The sequence below is a fragment of the Mustela erminea genome, chromosome 5 (genome assembly GCF_009829155.1).
Source record: "Mustela erminea isolate mMusErm1 chromosome 5, mMusErm1.Pri, whole genome shotgun sequence".
NCBI classification, from domain to species: domain Eukaryota; kingdom Metazoa; phylum Chordata; class Mammalia; order Carnivora; family Mustelidae; genus Mustela; species Mustela erminea.
In genome coordinates, this window is record NC_045618.1 from 27,581,714 (window position 1) to 27,603,971 (window position 22,258).

Genomic DNA, 22,258 nt, shown 5'->3' on the forward strand with positions numbered 1-22,258 from the left:
CCCAACCCTGCAATAAACATTAATGGGGATCCTCTCAGCAGAGAGAGAACCCAAAAGTAACAAAGACCAGAAAGGAAAAGAGACAATCTACAGGAATAGAACTTTACAGGTAATAAAATGGCACTAAATTCATATATTTAAATAATTACTCCAGTGAAAATGGACCAAATGCTCCAATCAAAAGAAACAGAATATCAGAATGGATTTTTAAAAGGAGCTATCAATTTACTGTTTACAAGAGACTCATTTTAAACCAAAGGCACCTCCAGATTGAAAGTGAGGGGATGGAGTAATTGATCATGCAGATGGACATCAAAAGAAAACTGGATTAGCCATCCTTGTATCACACAAACGAGATTTGAAACAAAGACTGTGATAAGAGATGAAGGACACTACATCAAACTTAGAGAGTCTATCCAACAAGAGGGTCTAGCAATTGTAAATATGATCCTCTCAACTTGGGAGTAGTCAACTATATAAACCAACTAACAACAAAATTAAAGAAACTCATTGATAAGTATACAAAAATAATAGGGGACTTTAACACCTTACTCACAGCAAGGGACACATCATGTAAGCAGAATTTCAACAAGGAAGCATATGCTTTGAATGGCACACTGGACCACATAGACTTAACACATATATTCAGAGCATTTCATCCTAAAGCAATAGACACACATTCTTCTCAAGTACATATGGAACATTCTTCAAAACAGATCACATACTGGGTCACAAATCTCCATTGGTACAAAAAGACTGAGATCATACCATGCATATTTTTAGATCACAATGCTTTAAAAATTGAAGTCAACCACAAGAAAAAATTTGGAAGGACCACAAATACGCAGAAGTTATGAGCATACTACTAAAGGATGAATGGGTCAACCAGTAAATCAAAGAAGAATTTTAAAAATACACAGAATCAAATGAAAATGAAAACACAACAGTTCAGAAACTTTGGGAAGAAGCAAAGGCAGTCCTAAGAGGGAAGAAGCAATACAGGCCTTTCTCAAGAAACAAGAAAAGTCTCAAATACACAGCCTAGCCTTACACCTAAAGGAGCTATAAGAAGAACAGCAAATAAAGCCTAAATATATCAGGAGAAGAGTAATAAGATTACTTATTACTCTTATTAATAAGACAGATTAAGATTAGAGCAGAGAGCAATGATACAGAAATCAAAACAAAACAGTAGAACAGATCAATGAAACTAGAAGCTGGTTCCTTGAAAGAATTAATAAAATCAATAAACCCCTAGCCAGACTTATCAAAAATTAAAGAGAAAGGACCCAAATAAATAAAATCATAATGAAAGAGGAGAGATCACAACTAACACCATGGAAAGAGAAATAATTATAAAAGAATATTAAAAGCAATTATATGCCGCAAAATTAGGCAATCTGGAAAAAGTGGATACATTCCTGGAACATGTGACCTACCAAAACTGAAACATGAAGAAACAGAAAATCTGAACAGACCCATAGGCATCAAAGAAACTGAAGCAATAATCAAGAATTTCCAAAAAAACAGGGGTCCAGGACCAGATGGCCTCCCAGCAGAATTATACCAAATGTTTAAAGAGGATTTAATACTTATTTTTCTAAAACTGTTCCAAAAAATAGAAATGGAGGAAAACTTCCAAACTTGTTCTATGAGGCCAGCATTACCTTGGTCCCAAAATCAAAGACTCCACCAAAAAGGAGATTTACAGACCAATAATCCCTGATGAACATGAATGTAAAAACTCTCACCAAGATACTAGCTAATAGGATCCAACAGTGCATTAAAAGCATCATTCACCATGACCAAGTAATCTGTGCCCCACTAAATGGGATTTATTCCTGGGTTCAAGGGCGGTTCATAGCCACAAATAAATCAATTTGATACAACACATTAATAAAAGAATGTACAAGAACCATATGATTGTCTCGATAGATAAAAGGCATTTGACAAAATACAGCATCCTTTCATTTTTAAAAAAGATTTTATGTATTTATTTGATAGAGCACAAGTAGACAGAGAGGCAAGAAGACTCCCCATGGAGCAAAGAGTCTGATGTGGGGCTCGATCCCAGGACCCTGGGATCATGACCTGAGCCAAAGGCAGAGGCTTTAACCCACTGAACCACTCAGACACCCCCAGCATCCTTTCTCAATAAAAACTCTCTGCAGTGTAATGAAAGAGGGACCGTACCTCAAAATCATAAAAGCCATATATGAAAGACTCATAGCAAATATCATCCTCAATGGGGAAAAACTGAGAGCTTTTCCCCTAAGCTTAGGAAAATGAAATGGATGTCCACTCTTACCACTGTTGTTTACCATAGTACTAGAAATTCTACATCAGCAATCAGACAACAAAGGAAATAAAAGATATCCAAATCACCAAAGAAGTCAAACTTTCACTCTTCACAGAGGACATGATATTTTTTGGAGAAAACCCAAAAAACTCCATCCAAAAATTGCTATAACTCGTACAGGATTTCAGCAAATTGGCAGGATATAAAATCAATACACGGAATTAATTTGCATTCCTATACACTGAAAATGAAGCAGAAAAAAAGGAAATCAATGAATTGACCCAATATACAATTGCACCAAAAACCATAAGATACCCAGGCATAAATATAACCAAAAAGGTAAAGGATCTGTGCCCTGAAAACAATAGAATACTTTTGAAAGAAATTGAGGAAGACACAAAGAAATGGAAAAACATTCCATGCTTGTGGGTTGGTAGAACAAACATTGTTAAAATGTCTATGCTACCCAGAGTGATCTACACATTCAATTCAATCCCTATCAAAATACCATTGGTATTTTTCACAGACCTGGATCAAATAATCCTAAAATTTGCATGGAACCACGGAAGAACTATCCTATCCCCCCAACCAAATCATCAAAGTAATGTTGAAAAAGAAAACTAGAGCTGGTAGCTTCACAATTTCAAACTTTAAGCTGTATCACAAAGCTGTAATCATAAGGACAGTATGGTACTGGCACAAAAACACACAGATCAATGGAACAGAATAGAAACCCCAGAAATGGACCCTTAACTCTAGAGCCAACTAATCTTCAACAAGGCAGGAAAGAATATTTGATGGAAAAAAGACAACTTCTTCAACAAATGGTGTTGGGAAAATTGGACAGCCACATGCAGCAGAATGATAATGGACCATTTTCTTACACCATACACAAAAATAAACTTAAAATGGATGAAAAATGTAAATGTGAGATAGGAATCCATCAAAATCTTGGAAGAGAACACAAGGAGTAACGTCTTTGACCTCAGCCACAGCAACTTCTTTCTAGACACATCTCCAAAGATAAGGGAAACAAAAGCAAAAATGAACTATTGGAACTTGAAGATAAAAGTTTTTGCCCAGCAAGGGAAATAGCCAAAAAAACTAAAAGGCTCCACAAATAACTGAAACCATATTTGTGGAGCATAAGAAATAACATGGAAGGCGGGGAGATGAAGAAGAGAAGGGAGTTGGGGGAAATTGGAGGGGGAGACAAACCGTGAGAGACTATGGACTCTGAAAAACAATCTGAGGGTTTTGGAGGGGTGGGTGGAGGGAAGTTGGGTGAGCCTGGTGGTGGGTATTATGGAGGGCAAGTATTACATGGAGCACTGGGTGTGGTACATAAACAATGAATTCTGGAACACTGAAAAGAAATTTTAAAAATAAATAAAATTTTTTAAAAAACTAAAAGGCAACCTATGGAATGGGAGAAAATATTTGCAAATGACTTATAAGATAAAAGACTAGTACCCAAAATCTATAAAGAACTTATCAAAAAAAAAAAAAGAACTTATCAAACTCAACAGAGAAAAAAACAAATCCAGTCAAGAAATGAACAGAAGACATGAACATACCTTTCTCCAAAGAAGACATACAAATGGCCAACAGAGAGATGACTGGGTGCCTCAGTTGGTTAAGTGTCTGTCCTAGGCTCAGGTCATGATCCCAGTGTCCAGGGATTGAGCCCTTGTTCAGGCTCCTTGCTCAAAAGGGACTCTGCTTTTCCCTCTGCCCCTCCCCTGCTCATTCTCATTCTCTCTCTCTCTCTCTTTCTCTCTCCTGAATAACTTATATTCTCTCATTCTCTCTGTCAAATAAACAAATTTAAAAAAAAGTCCAACAGACCCATGAAAAATGTGCCACACCACTCTGCATCAGGAAAATACAAACCAAAACCACAATGAGATACCACCTCACACCAGTCAGTATTGCTAAAACTAATAAGTCAGGAAACAACAGATGTTGATGAGGATGCAGAGAAAGGGGAACCCTCTTACACTGTTGGTGGGAATGAAAGCTGGTGCAGCCACTCTGGAAGACAGTATGAAGGTTCCTCAAAAAGTTGAAAGTAGAGCTATTTTATGACCAGAAATTGCACTACTGGATATTTACCACAAAGATACAGATGTAGTGATCCAGAGGGACACATGCACCCCAATGTTTATGGCAGCAATGTCCACAACAGCCAAACTATGGAAAGAGCCCAAATGTCCATCGAAAGATAAATGGAGGAAGAAGAAGTGGTGTATATAGACAATGGAATATTAATTGGCTGTCAAAAAAGAATGAAATCTTGCCCTTTGCAATTATGTGGATGGAGCTAGAGGGAATTATGCTAAGCAAAATAAGTCACAGAAAGACAAGTATGAGATGATTTCACTCACACGTGGAATTTAAGAGACAAAACAGATGATCTTATAGGAAGGGATGGAAAAGTACAATAAGAGAAAAATAGAGAGGGAAACAAACCATAAGAGACTCTTAACTATAGGGAACATAGTGAGGGTTGTTAGAGGGGAGGTGGGAGGAGAAAAGGGGTAATTAGTTGATGAGCATTAAGGAGGGCACTTGAAGTAGTGAGCACTGGGTGTTAAATGCAACTGATGAATGACTAAATTCTAGCTCTGAAACAAATAATATAGTATATGTTAATTGAATTTTCAAAAATTATTAAAAAGAATCTAAGGGTATCCTTAATGAGCCATATCAATGAATTAATTTTCTGGTTTCTTCTCAACAGTTTGCTTTTTGTTTCTGTCAGTGTAGAAACCATGTTGAACTGACTTCTCTTCAGGACTTTTATTACCTTTAACATGGCTGCTGAGAGGGAGGGAAAAGTTTTTTCTGAATGGTTATTAATACAGCTATTGACTTGGGATGGGAAAGATGGTAAAGAAGTAGAAGACCCTGTTTCAACCACTCCCCTAAAGTGGAGTGGGATCTATAAAAGAACAAAGAACCCAAGAGTGACATAGAACAGAAATTTACAGAAACAATCTATAGAAACAAGGACTTCATGGGCAACATGATGTCAATAAAAACTTATCTTTCTTTTTTTTTTAAGATTTTATTTATTTATTTGACAGACAGGGATCACAAGTAGGCAGAGACACAGGCAGAGAGGAGGAAGCAGGCCCCCTGCTGAGCAGAGAGCCCGATGCGGGGCTCGATCCCAGGACCCTGAGATCATGACCCGAGCAGAAAGCAGAGGATTAACCCACTGAGCCACCCAGGTGCCCCAAAACTTATCTTTCAATAATCATTCTCAGTGTGAACGGCCTAAATGCTCCCATAAAACAGCACAGGATTTCAGACTGAATAAAATGACAAGAACTGTCCATGTCCTGTCTACAGGAGACACATTTGGAACCTAAAGCTACATCCAGACTAAAAATTAAGGGATGCAGAAGCATCTTAAATGCCAATGAGCCTCAAAAGAAAGCTGGGGTAGTGATTCTCAAATCAGATAAATTAGATTTTAAGCTAAAAATTGTAGTCAGAGATACAGAAAGACATAACATCATTCTTCAAGGGTCTATCCACCAAGAAGATCTTATGATTATAAGTATTTATGCCTCCAATACGGAAGCAACCACCTATAAAAGCCAACTGTAATCAAAATAGTCATATTGATATGAATACATCAATTATAGGTGATCTTAACACATCACTCTCAATAATAGATCATCCAAGCAGAAAATCAATAAAGAAACAAGAGCTTTGAATGACACTTTGGACCAGATGGACCTCATAGATATATACAACAGAATACTCATTCTTCTCAAGTACACAGGGAACTTGCTCCAGAATAGACCACATACTGGGTCACATATCAGGTCTCAACCAATACCAAAGATTGAGATTATTCCTACATATTCTCTAATTATAATGCTTTGAAACTGGAACTCAACCACAAGAGAAAGTTTGAAAGAAATTAAAACACTTGGAACCTAAAGTCCATCATGCTTAAGAATGTTTGGATCAACCAGGAAATCAAAGAAGAACTTCAACAATTCATGGAAACCAATGAGAATGAAGACATTGGTCCAAAACCTATGGGATACAGCAAAGGTGGTCCAAGGGGGAAATACATAGTCATCCAAGCCTCACTCAAAAAAAATGAAAAAGAAAAAACAGAATACACCTTAAAGAACTGGAAAACCAACAACAAATTAATTATTTCCCACGCACAGGAAGGGAAATAATCAAGATTAGAGTAGAGACCAATGAGATAGAAACTAGAGATACAGTAGAGCACATCAACGAAACTAGAAGCTGGTTCATTGAAAGAATCAATAAGATCAATAAACCACTGGCCAAACTAATCCAAAACAAAAGAGAAAGGACCTAAATTAATAAATTATGAATGAAAAGGGAGAGATCACAACTAACACCAAGGAAATAGAAACAATCATCAGAAATTATTATCAACAGTTATATATTATTAACAGTTAAATTATTATCAACAGCCAATAAGTTAAGAAACCTAAAAGAAATGGATACATTCCTGGAAACCTATAAACTTCCAAGACTGAAACAGGAAGAAACTGACAACCTGAATAGACCAATATCTAGTAACGAGATTGAAGCAGTGATAGAAAATCTCCCAAAAAACAAGAACCCAGGACCTGAGAGATTCCCTGGGGAATTCTACAAAACATTATTTCTTTAAAAAAGAAATAATGGTTATTCTTCTGAAGCTGTTTCAAAAAAACAGAAAGAGAAGGAAAACTTCCAGTCTCCTTTTATGAAGCTAGCATTACCCTGATCCCCAAACCAGGCAAACACCCCATGAAAATGGAGGATTTCAGACCCATATCCCTGATGAATATGTATGCCAAAATTCTCAACAAGATCCTATCTAATAGGATCCAACAGCACATTAAAAAGATTATCCACCATGACCAGGTGGGATTTATCCATGGGATGCAAGGGTGGTTCAACATTCACAAATCAATCAGTGTGACAAAACAAATCAATAAGAGAAGAGAGAAGAACCACAAGGTCCTCTCAATTGACACAGAAAAAGCATTTGAAAAAATACAGCATTTATTCCTGATTAAAACACTTCAAAGTATAGGGATAGAGGGAACATTCCTCAACTTCATCAGATCTATCTATGAAAAACCCACAGCAAATATCATTCTCCATGGGGAAAAGCTAACAACTTTCCCATTGAGATCAGGAACATGACAAGGATTCCCACTCTCCCCACTCTTGTTCAAAATAGTACTAGAAATCCTAGCAACAGCAATCAGACAACGAAAAGAAATAAAAGGTATTCAAATTGGCAAAGAAAAAGTCAAACTCTCTCTCTTCGCAGATGACATGATACTTTATATGGAAAAACCCAAAAGACTCCACCCTCAAACTACTAGAATTCATACAGCAATTCAGTAATGTGGCAGGACCCAAAATCAATTCCCTGAAATCAGTTGCTTTCTTATACACTAGCAATGAAAATATGGAAAGTGAAATTAGAGAATCGATTCCGTTTACTATAGCACCAAGAACTGTAAGATATCTGGGAATAAATCTAACCAAAGAAGTAAAGGATCTGTGCTTGAGGAAATACAGAACACTCATGAAAGAAACTGAAGAAGACACAAAAAGATGGAAAAGCATTCCATGCTAATGGATAAGAAGAATAAATATTATTGAAATGTCTATGCTGCCTAGAGCAATCTATACTTTCAATGCCATCCTGATCAAAATTCCATTTTTGGCATTTTTCAAAGTGTCGGAACAAACAATCCTAAAATTTTTATGGAACCAGAAAAGACCCAAAATTGCTAAGGAAATGTTGAAAAAGAAAAACAAAGCTGGGGTATCATGTTGCCTGATTTCAAGCTTTACTACAAAGCTGTGATCATCAAGACAGCATGGTACTGGCACAAATATCCAGTTGAAGAAAGAAAGTCTCTTCAATAAATGCTGCTGGGGAAATTGGACAGCTATGTATAGAAGAATGAAACTCAACCATTCTCTTATACCATATACAAAGATAAACTCAAAATGGATAAAAGACCTCAATGTGAGGGAAGAATCTATCAAAATCCTAGAGGAGAGCACAGGCAGTAACCTCTTCGATATTGGCCACAGCAACTTCTTTCAAGACACATCTCCGGGCGCCTTGGTGGCTCAGTGGATTAAGCCGCTGCCTTCAGCTCAGGTCATGATCTCAGTGTCCTGGAATCAAGCCCCGCATCGGGCTCTCTGCTCAGCAGGGAGCTTGCTTCCCCCACTCTCTCTGCCTGACTCTCTGCCTACTTGTGATCTCTCTCTCTCTCTGTCAAATAAATAAATAGAATATTTAAAAAAAGACACATCTCCAATGGCAAAAGAAATAAAAATGAAAATGAATTTTGGGACTTCATCAAGACCAAAATCTTCTGCAAAGCAAAGGAAACACTCGACAAAACAAAGAGGCAACCCACAGAATGGGAGAACATATTTGCTAATGACACTACAGACAAAGAGCTGATATCCAAGATCTAGAAAGAACTCCTCAAACTCAACACTCAAAACACAGATAATCACATCAAAAAAATGGGCAGAAGACATGAACAGACACTTAAACAAAGAAGACATACAAATGGCTAACAGACCCATGAAGAAATGCTCATTATTAGCCATCAGAGAGATTCAAATCAAAACCACATTGAGATCCCACCTTACACCAGTTAGAATGGCCAAAATTAACAAGACAAGAAACAACAAGTGTTGTAGAGGATGTGGAGTAGGAGAACCCTCTTACACTGTTGGTGGGAATGCAAGTTGGTGCAGCTACTTTGGAATATAGTGTGGAGATTCCTCAAAAAATTAAAAATAGAGTTACCTTATAACCCTGCAATTGCACTACTGGGTATTTACCCCAAAGATACAAATGTAGTGATTCTAATGTTTATAGCATTATTAACTCATTAGCTGAGTTGATAAACATAACAGATAATAATCTCTCCCTCCATGCGGCCTAAGTGGCCTATAATATATACAATCCTCTGAAGCAAATAGGAGGCATTTTAATATGCATTTCAGAGAGATTCAACACTCACACCCTCCGCGTCACACTTCAAGTGAACAGCAGAGTGAGAGTGAGAAAAATCACATACATATTCAGTTTTCTCAGGTAACTTTTGCTGGGGCCTGCTAAAGCCAGTTGCCAAGATTCAGTGAATATTCCAGTACAGATCAATTCCTACCTAGAATGATGGAAATCTTCCTTTTTAGGAAAAATGTCATTGCAGTGTGATTAAGAAGCAGAACTGAGCCCATCCAGAGCACCTGTATGTTGAAAGACACTTACCTGTGAGCACAAATAAATCTTAGAGAGCTGGCATGAAAGTTACCTCAAATATAATCAGCATGTAGACCCCAGCAAGGATGACCACAGCAATGGTCACTTGTGCTTCTATGCTTGCACGGAGGTACTGATGAGCCATCAACAGAGGAACGGTCTGTGTCTGCTGGAGGGAGGCTCGAATGCTGATAGAAACAGTATCTCTGCAGAATGAAGCAAAGATATTACCACTAGTAAGGGAAACCACACTCTAATGGACAGTTAGTGCTTGCTTCTTTGGTGTTCTTCCCAATGCAAGTCATCCATGGCCATAACCAGAGCCCAAACTGACCTCACAGTGATTTAGCCCAATGTCTTACCCGGCAGATGAGGAGATCTGACTGCGTATGAGCAGTGTAAGATGCAGGCACAGCCTCCTTATAGCCAGATCCATTTGACATAGGCCCCTCAGCCCTCATCTGGCAGTGTCTGCCTTGTGGCAGGTGCCATTCCAACAATTAACAGGGAGGAAGGAGTTTCAGATTGGTTCTAGCCATTTAATTTTCTCTCTTCTCATTACACACTGACTGCTTTACCTGCTAACAATAGAATAGCCAATATTCTCACATGTGGGAGATTCAAAAGAGGGTCACGTGCAACTTGAGAACATGTAGACAGGTTGTCCCCAGATGGTGGGGAAAATTTCCCAGAACAAGAAGCATCTAAGTAATCAACAGTATGTGGCATGATGAAACGAAAATACTTTTCTTAAAGTTTAGTCAGTAACTATTCTGAGCTGAACCATGTCCCCAAAATATAGATGTTGACACCCTAACCCTCAAAACTTCAGAATGTGACTGTATTTGGAGAGAGAGTCTTTATAGTTAAAATGAGGTAACTAATGTGGTCCCTAATTCAGTACAGCTAGTGTCCTTACAAGGAAGGATTGGGACACACACACACACACACACACACACACAGAGAGAGAGAGAGAGAGAAAGAAAGAAAGAGAGAGAGAGAGGTCCACAGAAAAACACAGGAAGAAGCAGCCAAGGAGAGAATACTTGAAGAGAAAAATCCTGCTGAATCCTTGAGGAAATAAATTTCTACTGTTTAAGTCATACGTTCTGTGGTATTTGTTATAGCAGGCATAGCAAACTCATAAAGAAATAATATAGAGGGGAATTAAAGAAAGAGGAAGAATCCTAAAATTTCCTGGAATTCCCCATTGTGGAGTTTCATAATATTAATGAAATTAAAGCATCAGCTATAAAATACCATTTGCTTCAAAATGGACCCTGCAATCAATCCTCATTTCTTGACGCTCATGGCTATGATGTCCTCCTACATCCTTCATGTTTGTCGTCTATACAGTTAAAGCATTCCACCCAAACCACATAACTGATCTATTTCTGTCAAAATTGGAGTCCCACGGGTCAAATATTTTAAGTGAAAATGTCCAGAGGAGACCTTCTCCCCAAATCCTTGATCACCTGAAACCCACCTGCTCAGTATCTCAAAGGTCCTGCTCACCACCAACCGCTCACTTCTTTTTGGATTTAAAAATACTGTCCAATTCTGAGTGACCTGTAAAAGTTGAAATGTAATATCAGAGTAAGTCTTTGAACTTGAACCATCACCTGGGATTGATTCAGTGCTATTCAGTGTAGATGTTAGTTTAGAATAAGAAAAGAAGAAAAAGAAGAACAGCAAGGACTTTGTACACTATCCCTGACACTAGCAATTCCAAGCTGTGCAGAACTGGAAATTTACACAACATAGAGGGCTTTAAGAAAAAAAAGAAAAGAATACAGAAATACAAATACAGAATTAGTATAAAAGGTACAAAGTTATAGAACTAACTCTGATTTATTATGATAAAAAGATATCACTGCACTTTATATGAGAGTTGGGATCTTCTGAGCCCATTGAGGCAATTCATAAGAAATGCATGCTTAGCATTGCTTTCTGCTTGCAAACTGGAGGCAGAAAAGTCTCCATACCCATGTCATAGGAGCCCATGGCAGGTAGGACCCAAGGATGAAGCTTCCTTTGCTGCAAGCAAACCCAACCCACATGTTCCTGTCCTAAGCAGAGCAGTGGAGAAACCAGCTGAGAGGGCCAGATATGAGCAGAGAGGGAAGGGCTACCTGGGCTAGCCAAAGGGCCAAGGAAACTTCAACAGGAAGACAGGCGCTTTGCTGCTCACAAATCATAAAGTAAATGAAAATAGGAACTCTGAAATTGGTCAAAGCATAAAAGAGAGTCCATAAGTTCTCTTAAAACACTTCAGTATTTATAATGAGTATATCAGAAAAAATCTATTAATGTTCTTCATGTTTCTGAGCAGGATTTGTGTGTGAGCACTAGAGCAGAGTAGAGCCCCATGGACAGGCAGCTATGTCAGCAGGCTGCAAAAAGTCCCATCTTCCTCCACACAAGGCCCACAGAGCAGGCAGATGTGTGCCCACCTTGCCTTTACCAAAAAGGCCTTGCCAGCTGGTTGTACACCGCACATGAGGAAGTAAAGTTTACATGCTAAGACCATGGCCAAGGCAACTGGTTTAGAACACTGGTACTGCACAGACCATCACCCATGAAATGGCACCCTCATTCATAATGAGGTCTTTGCTCTGTGGACCCTGCTTTGCATGGCAGGAAAATGCAAGGGGTACAGTAACCCATCAGATGCTTCATTTTTGATGACACAGTATCGTGCACCAGCAGGATTTCCTTTATTGATTATAATAGGGAAAACCCACGAACTTCACAAACAAGTCACCATGATAATCCTGAGAAGTCATCAAGCCCAGGACATGGGGTACAGGTGAGGATGCACACAGAGGGGCCAGGACTTGTCTAGGCTCTGGGTCATGGTAACACCACCACTGTTGGCTCTCCTTGCCTTCAAAAGACAGGAGCTAAGGGTTTTTGTCTAGGAGATGCTAGGCACAAGAGCCTATCACTTTAGAAACAGAATCTTTGGGAAACTATGCAAGTCTAGCCAGGGGTTTCCAAACTCAAGGGAACTATGATGTTGAAGTACCTACTATACCAAAGGGTAAAGCCCAGGTTTAATGGTGCTTTAACAACAAAAAACTACTTTCAAATATAGAATGTTTCCCCCCAGTAAAATCATCTGAATAAAAAAACTTGCAAACCTGATTTTACTGAAATGGCAAGAGTTTTATAATTGTCTTAAACAAAGGAGAAAAGAGTCAAAGACAAAGCAGAAGATGGGGCTTGCCTAATAATGGTGCCATTGCCTCATGGCTCCCCATCAAATCCATTCAAAAGGAAACTCAATTTATAAAGCGATGAAATAAGTTTTTACAATTCTTTTCAAGTAACTTATAAGTGTAACCTGCTGTGGCCGCCGCCTCCTGGAGCCTGGAACATCAGCCTGGGTCACCTCCAGCACGACATGTTCTTCTCTCTCAGTATGACTGGGGCCACCGGCCAGCAGGGCCCCTGCCAAATCCACCTGGAGCAATGTGGAGTCCACATGGCTGGAGAGGTTCAAAGCTGAGGCAAAGTCAAGGTGAACCACAAAGCAAGGAAGAGAGGCCTGAAGTCCCCTCACCACCCACACACAGTCACCCTCCTTAGAAGGTGCACAGAGAAATACCTATCCAGGCTGTTTCCTCCAACTGTACTGCAGCCCTTGAGCACTCCTTCTCTCCTTGTACCTCACTCCTGACATGGAGTTGGTTTTGCACAATGTCTGACCGTATGTGTTTCAAATCCTCTGTTTTAACCTCTAAGTGGTATCCCCCAACCTACCATGATCTCTGCTTCCACTTCTTGCAGCCAGCATAGAACTTCTCCCCAAGTTTTTGGACCCACCGTGAGCTAGTAGACAGGATGGCTGCATGAATGAGCAGATACACTGACCCACAACCATGTCCAAATCCTTAGGTGCCAGGTCTCTAGTTTTAGAATGGGAAATCACAAAGAGAATTGAAAATAAGAATTCCGAAGTCATCTAAATAAGTGACATGCACTGCAGTGAAAGGAGACAAATTTCTTCAAAGCATGTGAAGGGCTCTTGATCAGGGAAAAATTATCAGATAAAGAGGGTTTCCCCCTACAAAATATAATTCCATGGTACTTAAGCCCTGTTGTAGTCTTCCCCTTAACACCAACATCCTGCATTTGGGTGTTGCACAAAAGTAGGAGCCTGTGTTACCCAGCCCTTCTCCCTCTGGTCTGGACAAACTCTTGCCTCTGGTTCTGGGGTCATGACATGGACTCTACACAGCAACTAGCCCAGTCATTTTAATCCAGAACCAAAAACTGTTGTAGGCGGAAAAATGAATCTCAAAATAGTCCATGCTTTTTATGAGGTCTCAAAAGTCTTAACAGCACCTCACTGGTTGCAGGAGGATTCAGTAGCCAATTCATTTACTCTTCCTTAAAAACCTAAAAGAAACAGGCAGTTTATGGAACAGACTTAGGGAAAAGGCAGAACCTCACTGTTGCCAGAGCATACACAAGATTTACTTTGACTATCAAGGGCTAGTGAATGGTTAATCTTTTTTCATTATCTATCTCCTCTAGCAAAATGTACTGGTTTAAAAAACCAATTGTACAAAAAAAATCCTGGTTTAAAAAAAAAAAAAAGGTGTTTTATCAGCACTATTGTCCATATGAGAGCCCAGAATGAGCAGGGGTCCCCAGCACTTTTGTCGGAAAGCCTCTCCACACACTTAGGCTGCTACTTGGGTTCCATCAAGGAGAAATGGAAAACAGAAGTCATGCAAGGCGGGATGTACCAAGAGAAGGCCCAAAAAGACAGTGCTGCTTCTGCGAAAATTACTCGTGTACCAGTCTTTCCCCAGGGCAAACACAAGATACAGGGTGGGGAGAAAAATTTCAGTTCAGAAAAGATTCTAGGGACCTTGCAGAAACTCAGGAGGTGGAACAGCACCACCTAGAGGCTAATATTGGAAAAGCAGAGGCTTCACCTTCAGATTTAATGAATGTTTGTGGAGCATTTATTGCGTTCCAAAAAATAAATGAATAAAACAAGACCTTTGTCCTGGGGGCCAGGGGGCATCTCATACCCTGTTAGGGAGACAACCATGTAACAAAGCACCCTATGATTAACCAACCAAATGGAGTACATACAAAATCACATAGACACAGGACAACATGTATTTGCATCATTCCTTTTTTCTGTCTTTCTACATGCCCACCACGCACTAGGATTCAAAGCCCACTAGGGTGCGCTGGTGTCAGCTGTGCCTTCCAGATCCCAGCAACAGGAACCTCTAACTGAGCCTCACCCTCACAGGCAGCTTCAATCCTGGCTTTCCCCCATGTTGAACTATCTGCCATGTTCCTAACATATAGTCCTCTGCCTTTGCCTCAAATGCCTTCCCCAAATCTGAAGAACTTCTACATTTTTTGAGTTCTCACTCAAGCTTCCCTCTCCTTAAATCTTCCCTTGTCATCCATGATTCCAGCAGATCCTCTGGCCTTCTCCAGTGTGTTCCTCTGTAGATTGGGCTCATGCCATACTACAGTTGTTTTAGACTTTTCTCCCCAAATGGTCTCACTCCTCAAGAGGAATAACTGTACCTTATTCATTTCGTTACTTCTCCAGAAAGTAATGTAGTTCTCACCACATTAGATGCCCCCACTTGTTTCACCAATACCCTGCCAGGTGGGGGCATGAAGAAGTCAGAGAGAAAGCGCCTTCTTCTTCTAGCTGCATCAAAGTAGTCTACTGCCTTTACCACTACCTCAATCACAGCCATCTTTCAAGAGCTAACTTGACATGCCTTCTATGAACTTTATTCCCACTGTGTGAGCTCCCTAGACACCATTCCTCTGAGTTCCTACTTAATCATCTTCCTGTTGTACATCTAATGAGTGTGACCATTAACTCTTCTCTGGCTGTCCCAGTGTGGGCGGCTGTTTTGGCGGCCTCTGAGTGGTAGGCAGAAAAACAAATGAGCAAAGCACTTCTGAACAGCAGGCAATGTGCTGCTCTTGGGCATGGAACAAATCCACAAGAGTCTGAAAAAGGGCCTTCATTTCCACCTAGACTGTAGAGTCCTTTTGGGCTTATGCTTAAGTTTTCTACAGAGCCTGTCTTATGCCAGGTTCAGTTAACACTGGCCAGAACTCCTCCTGGACCAAACTCAAGTCCTCTGAACCCTCTTCTTGATTAATGTTCAACCTTGGCCTGGTGAGCCCAGTTTATCAAGAATCCCTTCTTTTTTTTTTTTTTTTTTTAGAATGCCTTCACTATCCCCAGCCAAGTACCCTTTTGGTAATTTTCCATTATCCCTCTCACCCTTCTGTAGATTTCCTGTTTATTTGAAGTTCAGTTCAGTCTCTTCCCTATTCCCTCAGCCTTTCAAAACCAGACCTGTATCCATTCTTGCCCCAGTCTTGAGTAAAGTCTTCCTTACCTGCTTACCTGATACAATTTTTCTTTGACACAACTTTTGCTTATTTGAATGGAGGTAAGAAAGTGGGTTTCCTTTTGACCCAACTTCTTGATAAAAATGGGAGCAATGTCATCTGATAAAGTATGAAACTTTTAAGATTGATCCATTCACAAAAATAATCTACCTAGTGCTAATATATTTTCTCCAACATTTGGGACCAGATGGATGAAAGACTGCCCTTACTTTCTAGAGTGGTGCTGGCCAATAGAATTTTTTCTGTGGTGATAGAAATGTTTTTATCTGTGCTGTCTGATACAATAGCCACTAATCACATGTGGCTATTAAGCACTTAAAGTGTGGCTGGTGTGAATGAGGAAGTGAAACTTTAATGTTATTTACTTCATTAATACAAACTTAAAGAGCCACAGGTGACTAGTGGCTATCATATTGGACAACATAATTATAAGCTTACTACCTAAGGAGCTTAGGATGTAAGAAAGGAAGAACAGAAGGGAACAAAATCCTTTGTTTTCTTTTTGCACTTTAAAAACCCAGGGCTACTATGAAGGCGGCGATGGAAAAATGAACTGTATGTTAAGAAACAAAGAAAAAGATTGGAAGGGAAGGAGGGCGGAAAACGGGATAGAAGGGAGGAAAAGAGGAAGCCTAATTACCCTGCTTATATATAACCTGGATTGCTGACCATTATTCACCTATCTACTGACCTAAGAGACTTGAACAGGTCTCCCCCATAATAAGCACAGAGAACAATTCAGAGACAAAGAACCTCGGGTGTCTGCAATCACAGCCATTTCCTTTCATAAATCTTCTAAAAAAAAAACCCACACTTACTGAGGTGAAAAATCCCGACTATTCCAAAGTAAACATCACAGGGGAAAATGTAGCTTTGTTATTCTCCAGTTAAAGGATAGTGGGGCTTTCTCCAAAAGCACTTCCCACCAAAACACACATCCCTGGTATCTGGCCAGAAGTCAAGAAGGAAGAACTGTAGGGCTCTTCACCCATGAGGACAACAATGAGAACACTGCTACTGGCCTTTCAAAACCAGACCTGAATCCATTCTTGCCCCAGACCTGCACAATAACATCCCTTTGCTGAGAATCACCTTCAAAGGTCCAAACTCTGGTGCACAGGATAGCCTCCCTTGACTCTGTCCCCACCTTCGATACCAGCTGCAATTGGCTCTCTGGGGACATCTAGGGGCACTTCTGACCTCTGATCTCTCCTTTCACAAACCCCCACAGCACGTTCTCAGCCTACGGTCCTGAGAGAGGGTCTGTGAGCTTCCAGAAATGTACAGAAAATCTACTGATACCAATGTACATTTTCTAAGGAGCCCACGGGAAGCTTAAATCAGCCTTAATATTGGTAAATGACTGACAAGAGAGTCTCTCTTTGGCCAAAACTTTAGTTATGTTCCTTTGAACTCTCTTATCTAAGACTAAGTCCTGACTTTGGGGCGTCTGCATTCATCTGTGTGTGGTCCAGTTTTAGCAAGAATCCTGCTAGGTTAATTTGGTCAGAACCTTCATTCTCCATATCTAATCACAGTTAATATCCAATCACGTTCTATCCCCCCACGTGATGTCTGGTAACTCTGCCTGACTTCAGCAAGAATCCTGTGAAGTCAGTTTGGCCAGGATCTTCTCTTATCCATGATGCTTCCTCTTACTAGTTTTTCACCCACTGCCTCCCCACCCTGCTCCTTGGCTTTAAAATCCCACTTTTTAAAGCTCATTCTCTCTCCCACTGCAAGACTTCACTGCTGTGGTCTCTACAGATATCACTAAGTTCCTGGTGACTTGCCATCTTTAACAAGTGTCACAGAACATTTTTTTTTCCTCTTCAACAGATCCACAGACATATAAGAACCACTCTGCAGCAACCTACCATCTCACACAGCTCTTGCCATCTCTTCCACTTCTCTTTCTCTTTAGCAAAGTACACACACAGCTCAGAGAACAGGAGAGAAACTGCCCAGTTACTCTTGCTGCTGAGAAAAAACATTTGTCTGCCAGCCACTAGGATTGGCTTGGGTTCATTCAAGTTCAGGAAAGAGCATGTGTACTTGAGCTGCTCTAGAGGTAACACTGTGCACAAAGCTGTGGAGGTAGAGTGACACAGTACAGTTCTTGGTGGGTTGAATAGAGGACTCTCATTTGTCATTATCTGAATTTATCCTGGTATTATCCTTACTTGTTATGCTTACTTAGAATTTCTGCTGACTGATAAGCTTCATACAGGAGCAGCTACAGTACACCAGCAACCTACAAATATTTCCCCTTCCCTGTCTGGTTCTCACCGAAGACTGTTTCTGCATAGGATCCCTCCAAGTTCTTGGCTCAGCCTGGACAGTAGGTTATGATCACTTACAGTGAGGTCACATGAACTGAAGGCAGGATCCATCTCCTGGGGACATCATGAAGCCAGGCCTCCACACTGACACTTGCTTTGAGAAGTCCCCAGGGGAAGCTGAGGAAAGCAGGAGGACGTCTTATTGTTTTTAACCCATGAAGATGATATGGAGGTAAGGGATGGGAAATGAAGTTCATTATTATTATTATTATGGAGGTAATAAGATGGGAAATGAAGTTCATTAAAATCACAGCTCTCTCTAGTTCTCTCAGAGGGAGACACATCTTCATCTAAACTGAGAAACAATTTTAAAGTGGTGAAGCATATACCAAGATTTTAGCAAGCTCTCAGATAGACATCAGAGCTACCCTGTCCTGAGAGCAGGTACAGATAAGCACTCTCATTCACTTAAGGGCAGGGATGCACCATGCCCTGCCCACCAGAGCCATCTCATGAGCCCACCTGAAGGCCTTGAGTGCCAGGTCTTTCTGGAATGTTGCTGGTACCCTGTGTGTGGAGAGTGGCTCAGCTGAGTGAGAGGATGTCCTAGGAAGACACAGGGGGAACTCCCCCAAAGAACCAGAGGAAATAAAAATATACAAAAGACTACTGATGACTGCAAGGAAAACAACCCAATTTTCTAAAATTTCAGTTCACCCAAGCTTATCAGTTGAAGATACTAAAGAAAAAAAAATCTGTGAATGATTTAATTCCTTTTTAAAAGGCGATAATCAGGGCGCCTGGGTGGCTCAGTGGGTTAAGCCGCTGCCTTCAGCTCAGGTCATGATCTCAGGGTCCTGGGATCGAGTCCCGCATGGGGCTCTCTGCTCAGTGGGGAGCCTGCTTCCTCCTCTGTCTCTCTCTGTCTGCCTCTCTGCCTACTTGTGATCTCTCTCTGTCAAATAAATAAATAAAATCTTAAAAAAAAAAAAAAAAGGCGATAATCAGGGGAAAAGTGAATAATCAGAAATACTTGAGCTGGACACAACTGTCTCCTTTTCTTCCTCCTCTTCTACAAGCCTTCTCCTCTACTTGCTTCCTCCTCCTCCCTACTCCTTTCTCTTCCACGTCCTCCTCTCCTTCCTGGCTTGCTTTCCAAAATGCTTCCTCTCCCAGGACTGGGAGTTTTAGGGAATTTCATGCATGATTATCCTCATCCAAATATCTATTCAAGAGAAGCTCTGGGCTCTGGACTTTCAGTTTCAGCTGGTATGACCTGAGAGCTAGAAACACACTCCTATTCTCACAACCTGAAAAGGCTGGACAGATGTTAAATTGATGACTTGTTCTGTCAAGAATGAGGTTGCATCATAAACCTCTAACTTGAAATCTAGACTGAGACAGGTAACTGCAGAGAAGAATAAGGCCAAGTGTTTGCTTCCCTGAGACAGGTGCTACTAACACACAGAGAAGCAAGCAAGATTAAATCTGAAAATTTTTTTAAACTGCTCAACGCCAAGTGTGGGCTAGTGTGATAGTAGACAGACCTTGGGAGCCACAGAATTGGGGTGTCCACATGTCCATTATAATAAGCTTTTGCTCCTGGAACCCGAGCAGGTACTTACAAAGAAGATGGAGAGATTGAGGAGACTCATGAAAAAGCCTTAATTTGCTGGGGAAATATATCAAATCTGGTAGCCTAGGACACAGTGGAGCTCCAACACCTGGGAGTGGTGGGGAAGAGGAAAAAGTAGTTCTCCCCTGTGGGAGGAGTAGGAATAATGCACAGCCTGGCAGACAGCAGGAGAAGCCAGGCAATTCCAAGTGTCTGGGATGCTGGAGGTTACCATGGCAACCACACACTGCAACACTGTCAACCTCTGACTAGATTTCCACAGACCCCCAACCAAAACCCACAGTGCTATGGAATGAATGTTTATGTCACCCACAATATTCACATGTTGAAGGCTGGCCTCCCAATGTGACTATATTTGGAGATAGGGCCTCTAAGAAAGTAATTAAGGTTCAATGAAGTCATAGGGTGGGGTCCTGATCTGAGAGGATTTTGTCCTTATAAGAACAGCCATTAGCGGGGCGCCTGGGTGGCTCAGTGGGTTAAAGCCTCTGCCTTCAGCTCAGGTCATGATCCCAAGGTCCTGGAATCGAGCCCCACATCGGGCTCTCTGCTCAGCGGGGAGCCTGCTTCTGCCTCTCTGCCTACTTGTGATCTCTGTCTGTCAAATAAATAAATAAAATCTTTAAAAAAAAAAAAAAAAAAAGAACGGCCATTAGAGAATGCTCTCTCTCCATACATACACACACACAAACACACACACACACACACACACTGAGGAAAGGCCTTGTGAGGACATGGCAAGAAAGGCAGCCATCTGCAAGTCAAAAAGAGAGTTCTCACCAGAAATCCAACTGGCCAGTACCTTGACTTTGGATGTCCAGCCTCCAGCACTGTAAGCAATGTCTGTTAATCCCCAAGCTGTGGTATTTTGTTATGGCAGTCCGAGCTAACACACTCAATATCTATTATCCTATACAACACATCTAGCTTTTCAGTGACAAGCACAAAAGCAGGAGGAGAAAACACAGTATGAAGAAATCAAGCAATCATCATGCCCAGATGACACAGCCAAGGAAAAGAAGCAATGAACTTAAAAATAGGACAGTAGAAACTACCAACACTGAAATGTGAAAGGAAGTGGGGATGGGGTACAAAACAGAGCATGAAAGAGCCCAGGGGAGCCAAGCTGTAACTGGAATGTGCCACTTGGCTATCATCTCCCCAGGGGGAACCTCACCACCAACCACCCAAAATAGTCTCACTAGTGCTCCTCTCCCTTTCTCCTCTGGACTCATCTTTCATCAAATGTCCTGAAGGAACAAAACAGGCATGGGAAGAGCAGTGATCACCTACCCTGGGACCTTCAGCAACAGTTGTAATGGTTCTCTAGTGTCTCTTTGTGACTCTCAGCCATGGGCAACTATCCATCTCAGTATAGACTGGATACAGTAGCTTTGCAGGGGTGACACAGCCAACAACTGCCAGAACTTTCCTTGATCTGGATACAGGCTGAATAAAATCTGTAACAATCAGAAACACTTCATGATAAATTTGTGCCAGGAGAACATTGGGATTTAAATAATTTTGACAAAAGTTAAAAATACAGGAATAATAATGGTATTGACTGATGTATCGAACATTCACCAGCTCACTCTAAACAGTTTTTCTTAGATATTAAGAGATAAAATTCTGATTCATTTTATAATTCTCCACTACAATGGGTCTTGATTACTGATATTTGTTGATTTTAAGGATTAACCACTCAGTCACAAAATTAAATCATCAGAGGAAGGTAAACATGGTTTTCCCATACTGGAGAAAAGGGAATACAACCCATGTGATGGTTAAAGTATATGTTTGTAGAATTTGCACAGCACCTTATACCTCATCAGAAAGTACACTGATGTAGTTATGACAGATTATAGAAGTTCAAAACAAATTCCTCAAATCGCCAAAACTTGAAATCCCAGAAAAAGGCTGAAGACTAAACACAGAGCAGAGGTCAATCCTCAGGAGATCAGGGACAACCTGGCCCACCCTGACCTTCTCCGTGGAAATCCCAGTGCACCACCTACTGGGCCCTGGTAAGCAGCCAGAGCTTCAGAACCACACAACTGTGTGAACTGGTAGCCAAAAAAATAAAAACATGAAGTTTTCAGAGCTCAATGTATTTGTTTCTTTTTTCATGCATAATTTCCTTTCTCTGGGCCACTGCTCCCTTCCCTTGTAGGTTTTTAAAGGGTTGCAGGTATTGACTTCATGAACCACCCTCACTGCTCAATAGGTAATATTGCTCTTATATTTCACACTGAGAAGAGGAGCCTCTTCTCATGCATAATCCTGCATGCACGCACACAGAGCTCTGATATTCATGTCCACCTAGG

The 22,258-nt window shown here is 40.7% G+C and overlaps 1 protein-coding gene across 4 annotated transcripts in view; it reads right to left on the reverse strand.

Moving 5' to 3' along the window:
- Positions 1-22,258, reverse strand: part of OCA2 (OCA2 melanosomal transmembrane protein) — a 399,414-nt gene that overhangs the window by 293,742 nt on the left and 83,414 nt on the right. For all 4 annotated transcript variants that reach the window (XM_032342310.1, XM_032342311.1, XM_032342312.1 and 1 more), the window contains 4 exons: positions 21,322-21,394; positions 12,946-13,106; positions 11,086-11,168; positions 9,652-9,805 (listed from right to left, as the gene is read on the reverse strand). In XM_032342310.1, the coding sequence (XP_032198201.1) occupies positions 9,652-9,805; positions 11,086-11,168; positions 12,946-13,106; positions 21,322-21,394 (471 nt within the window). The remainder of the gene's footprint in view (positions 1-9,651; positions 9,806-11,085; positions 11,169-12,945; positions 13,107-21,321; positions 21,395-22,258) is intronic.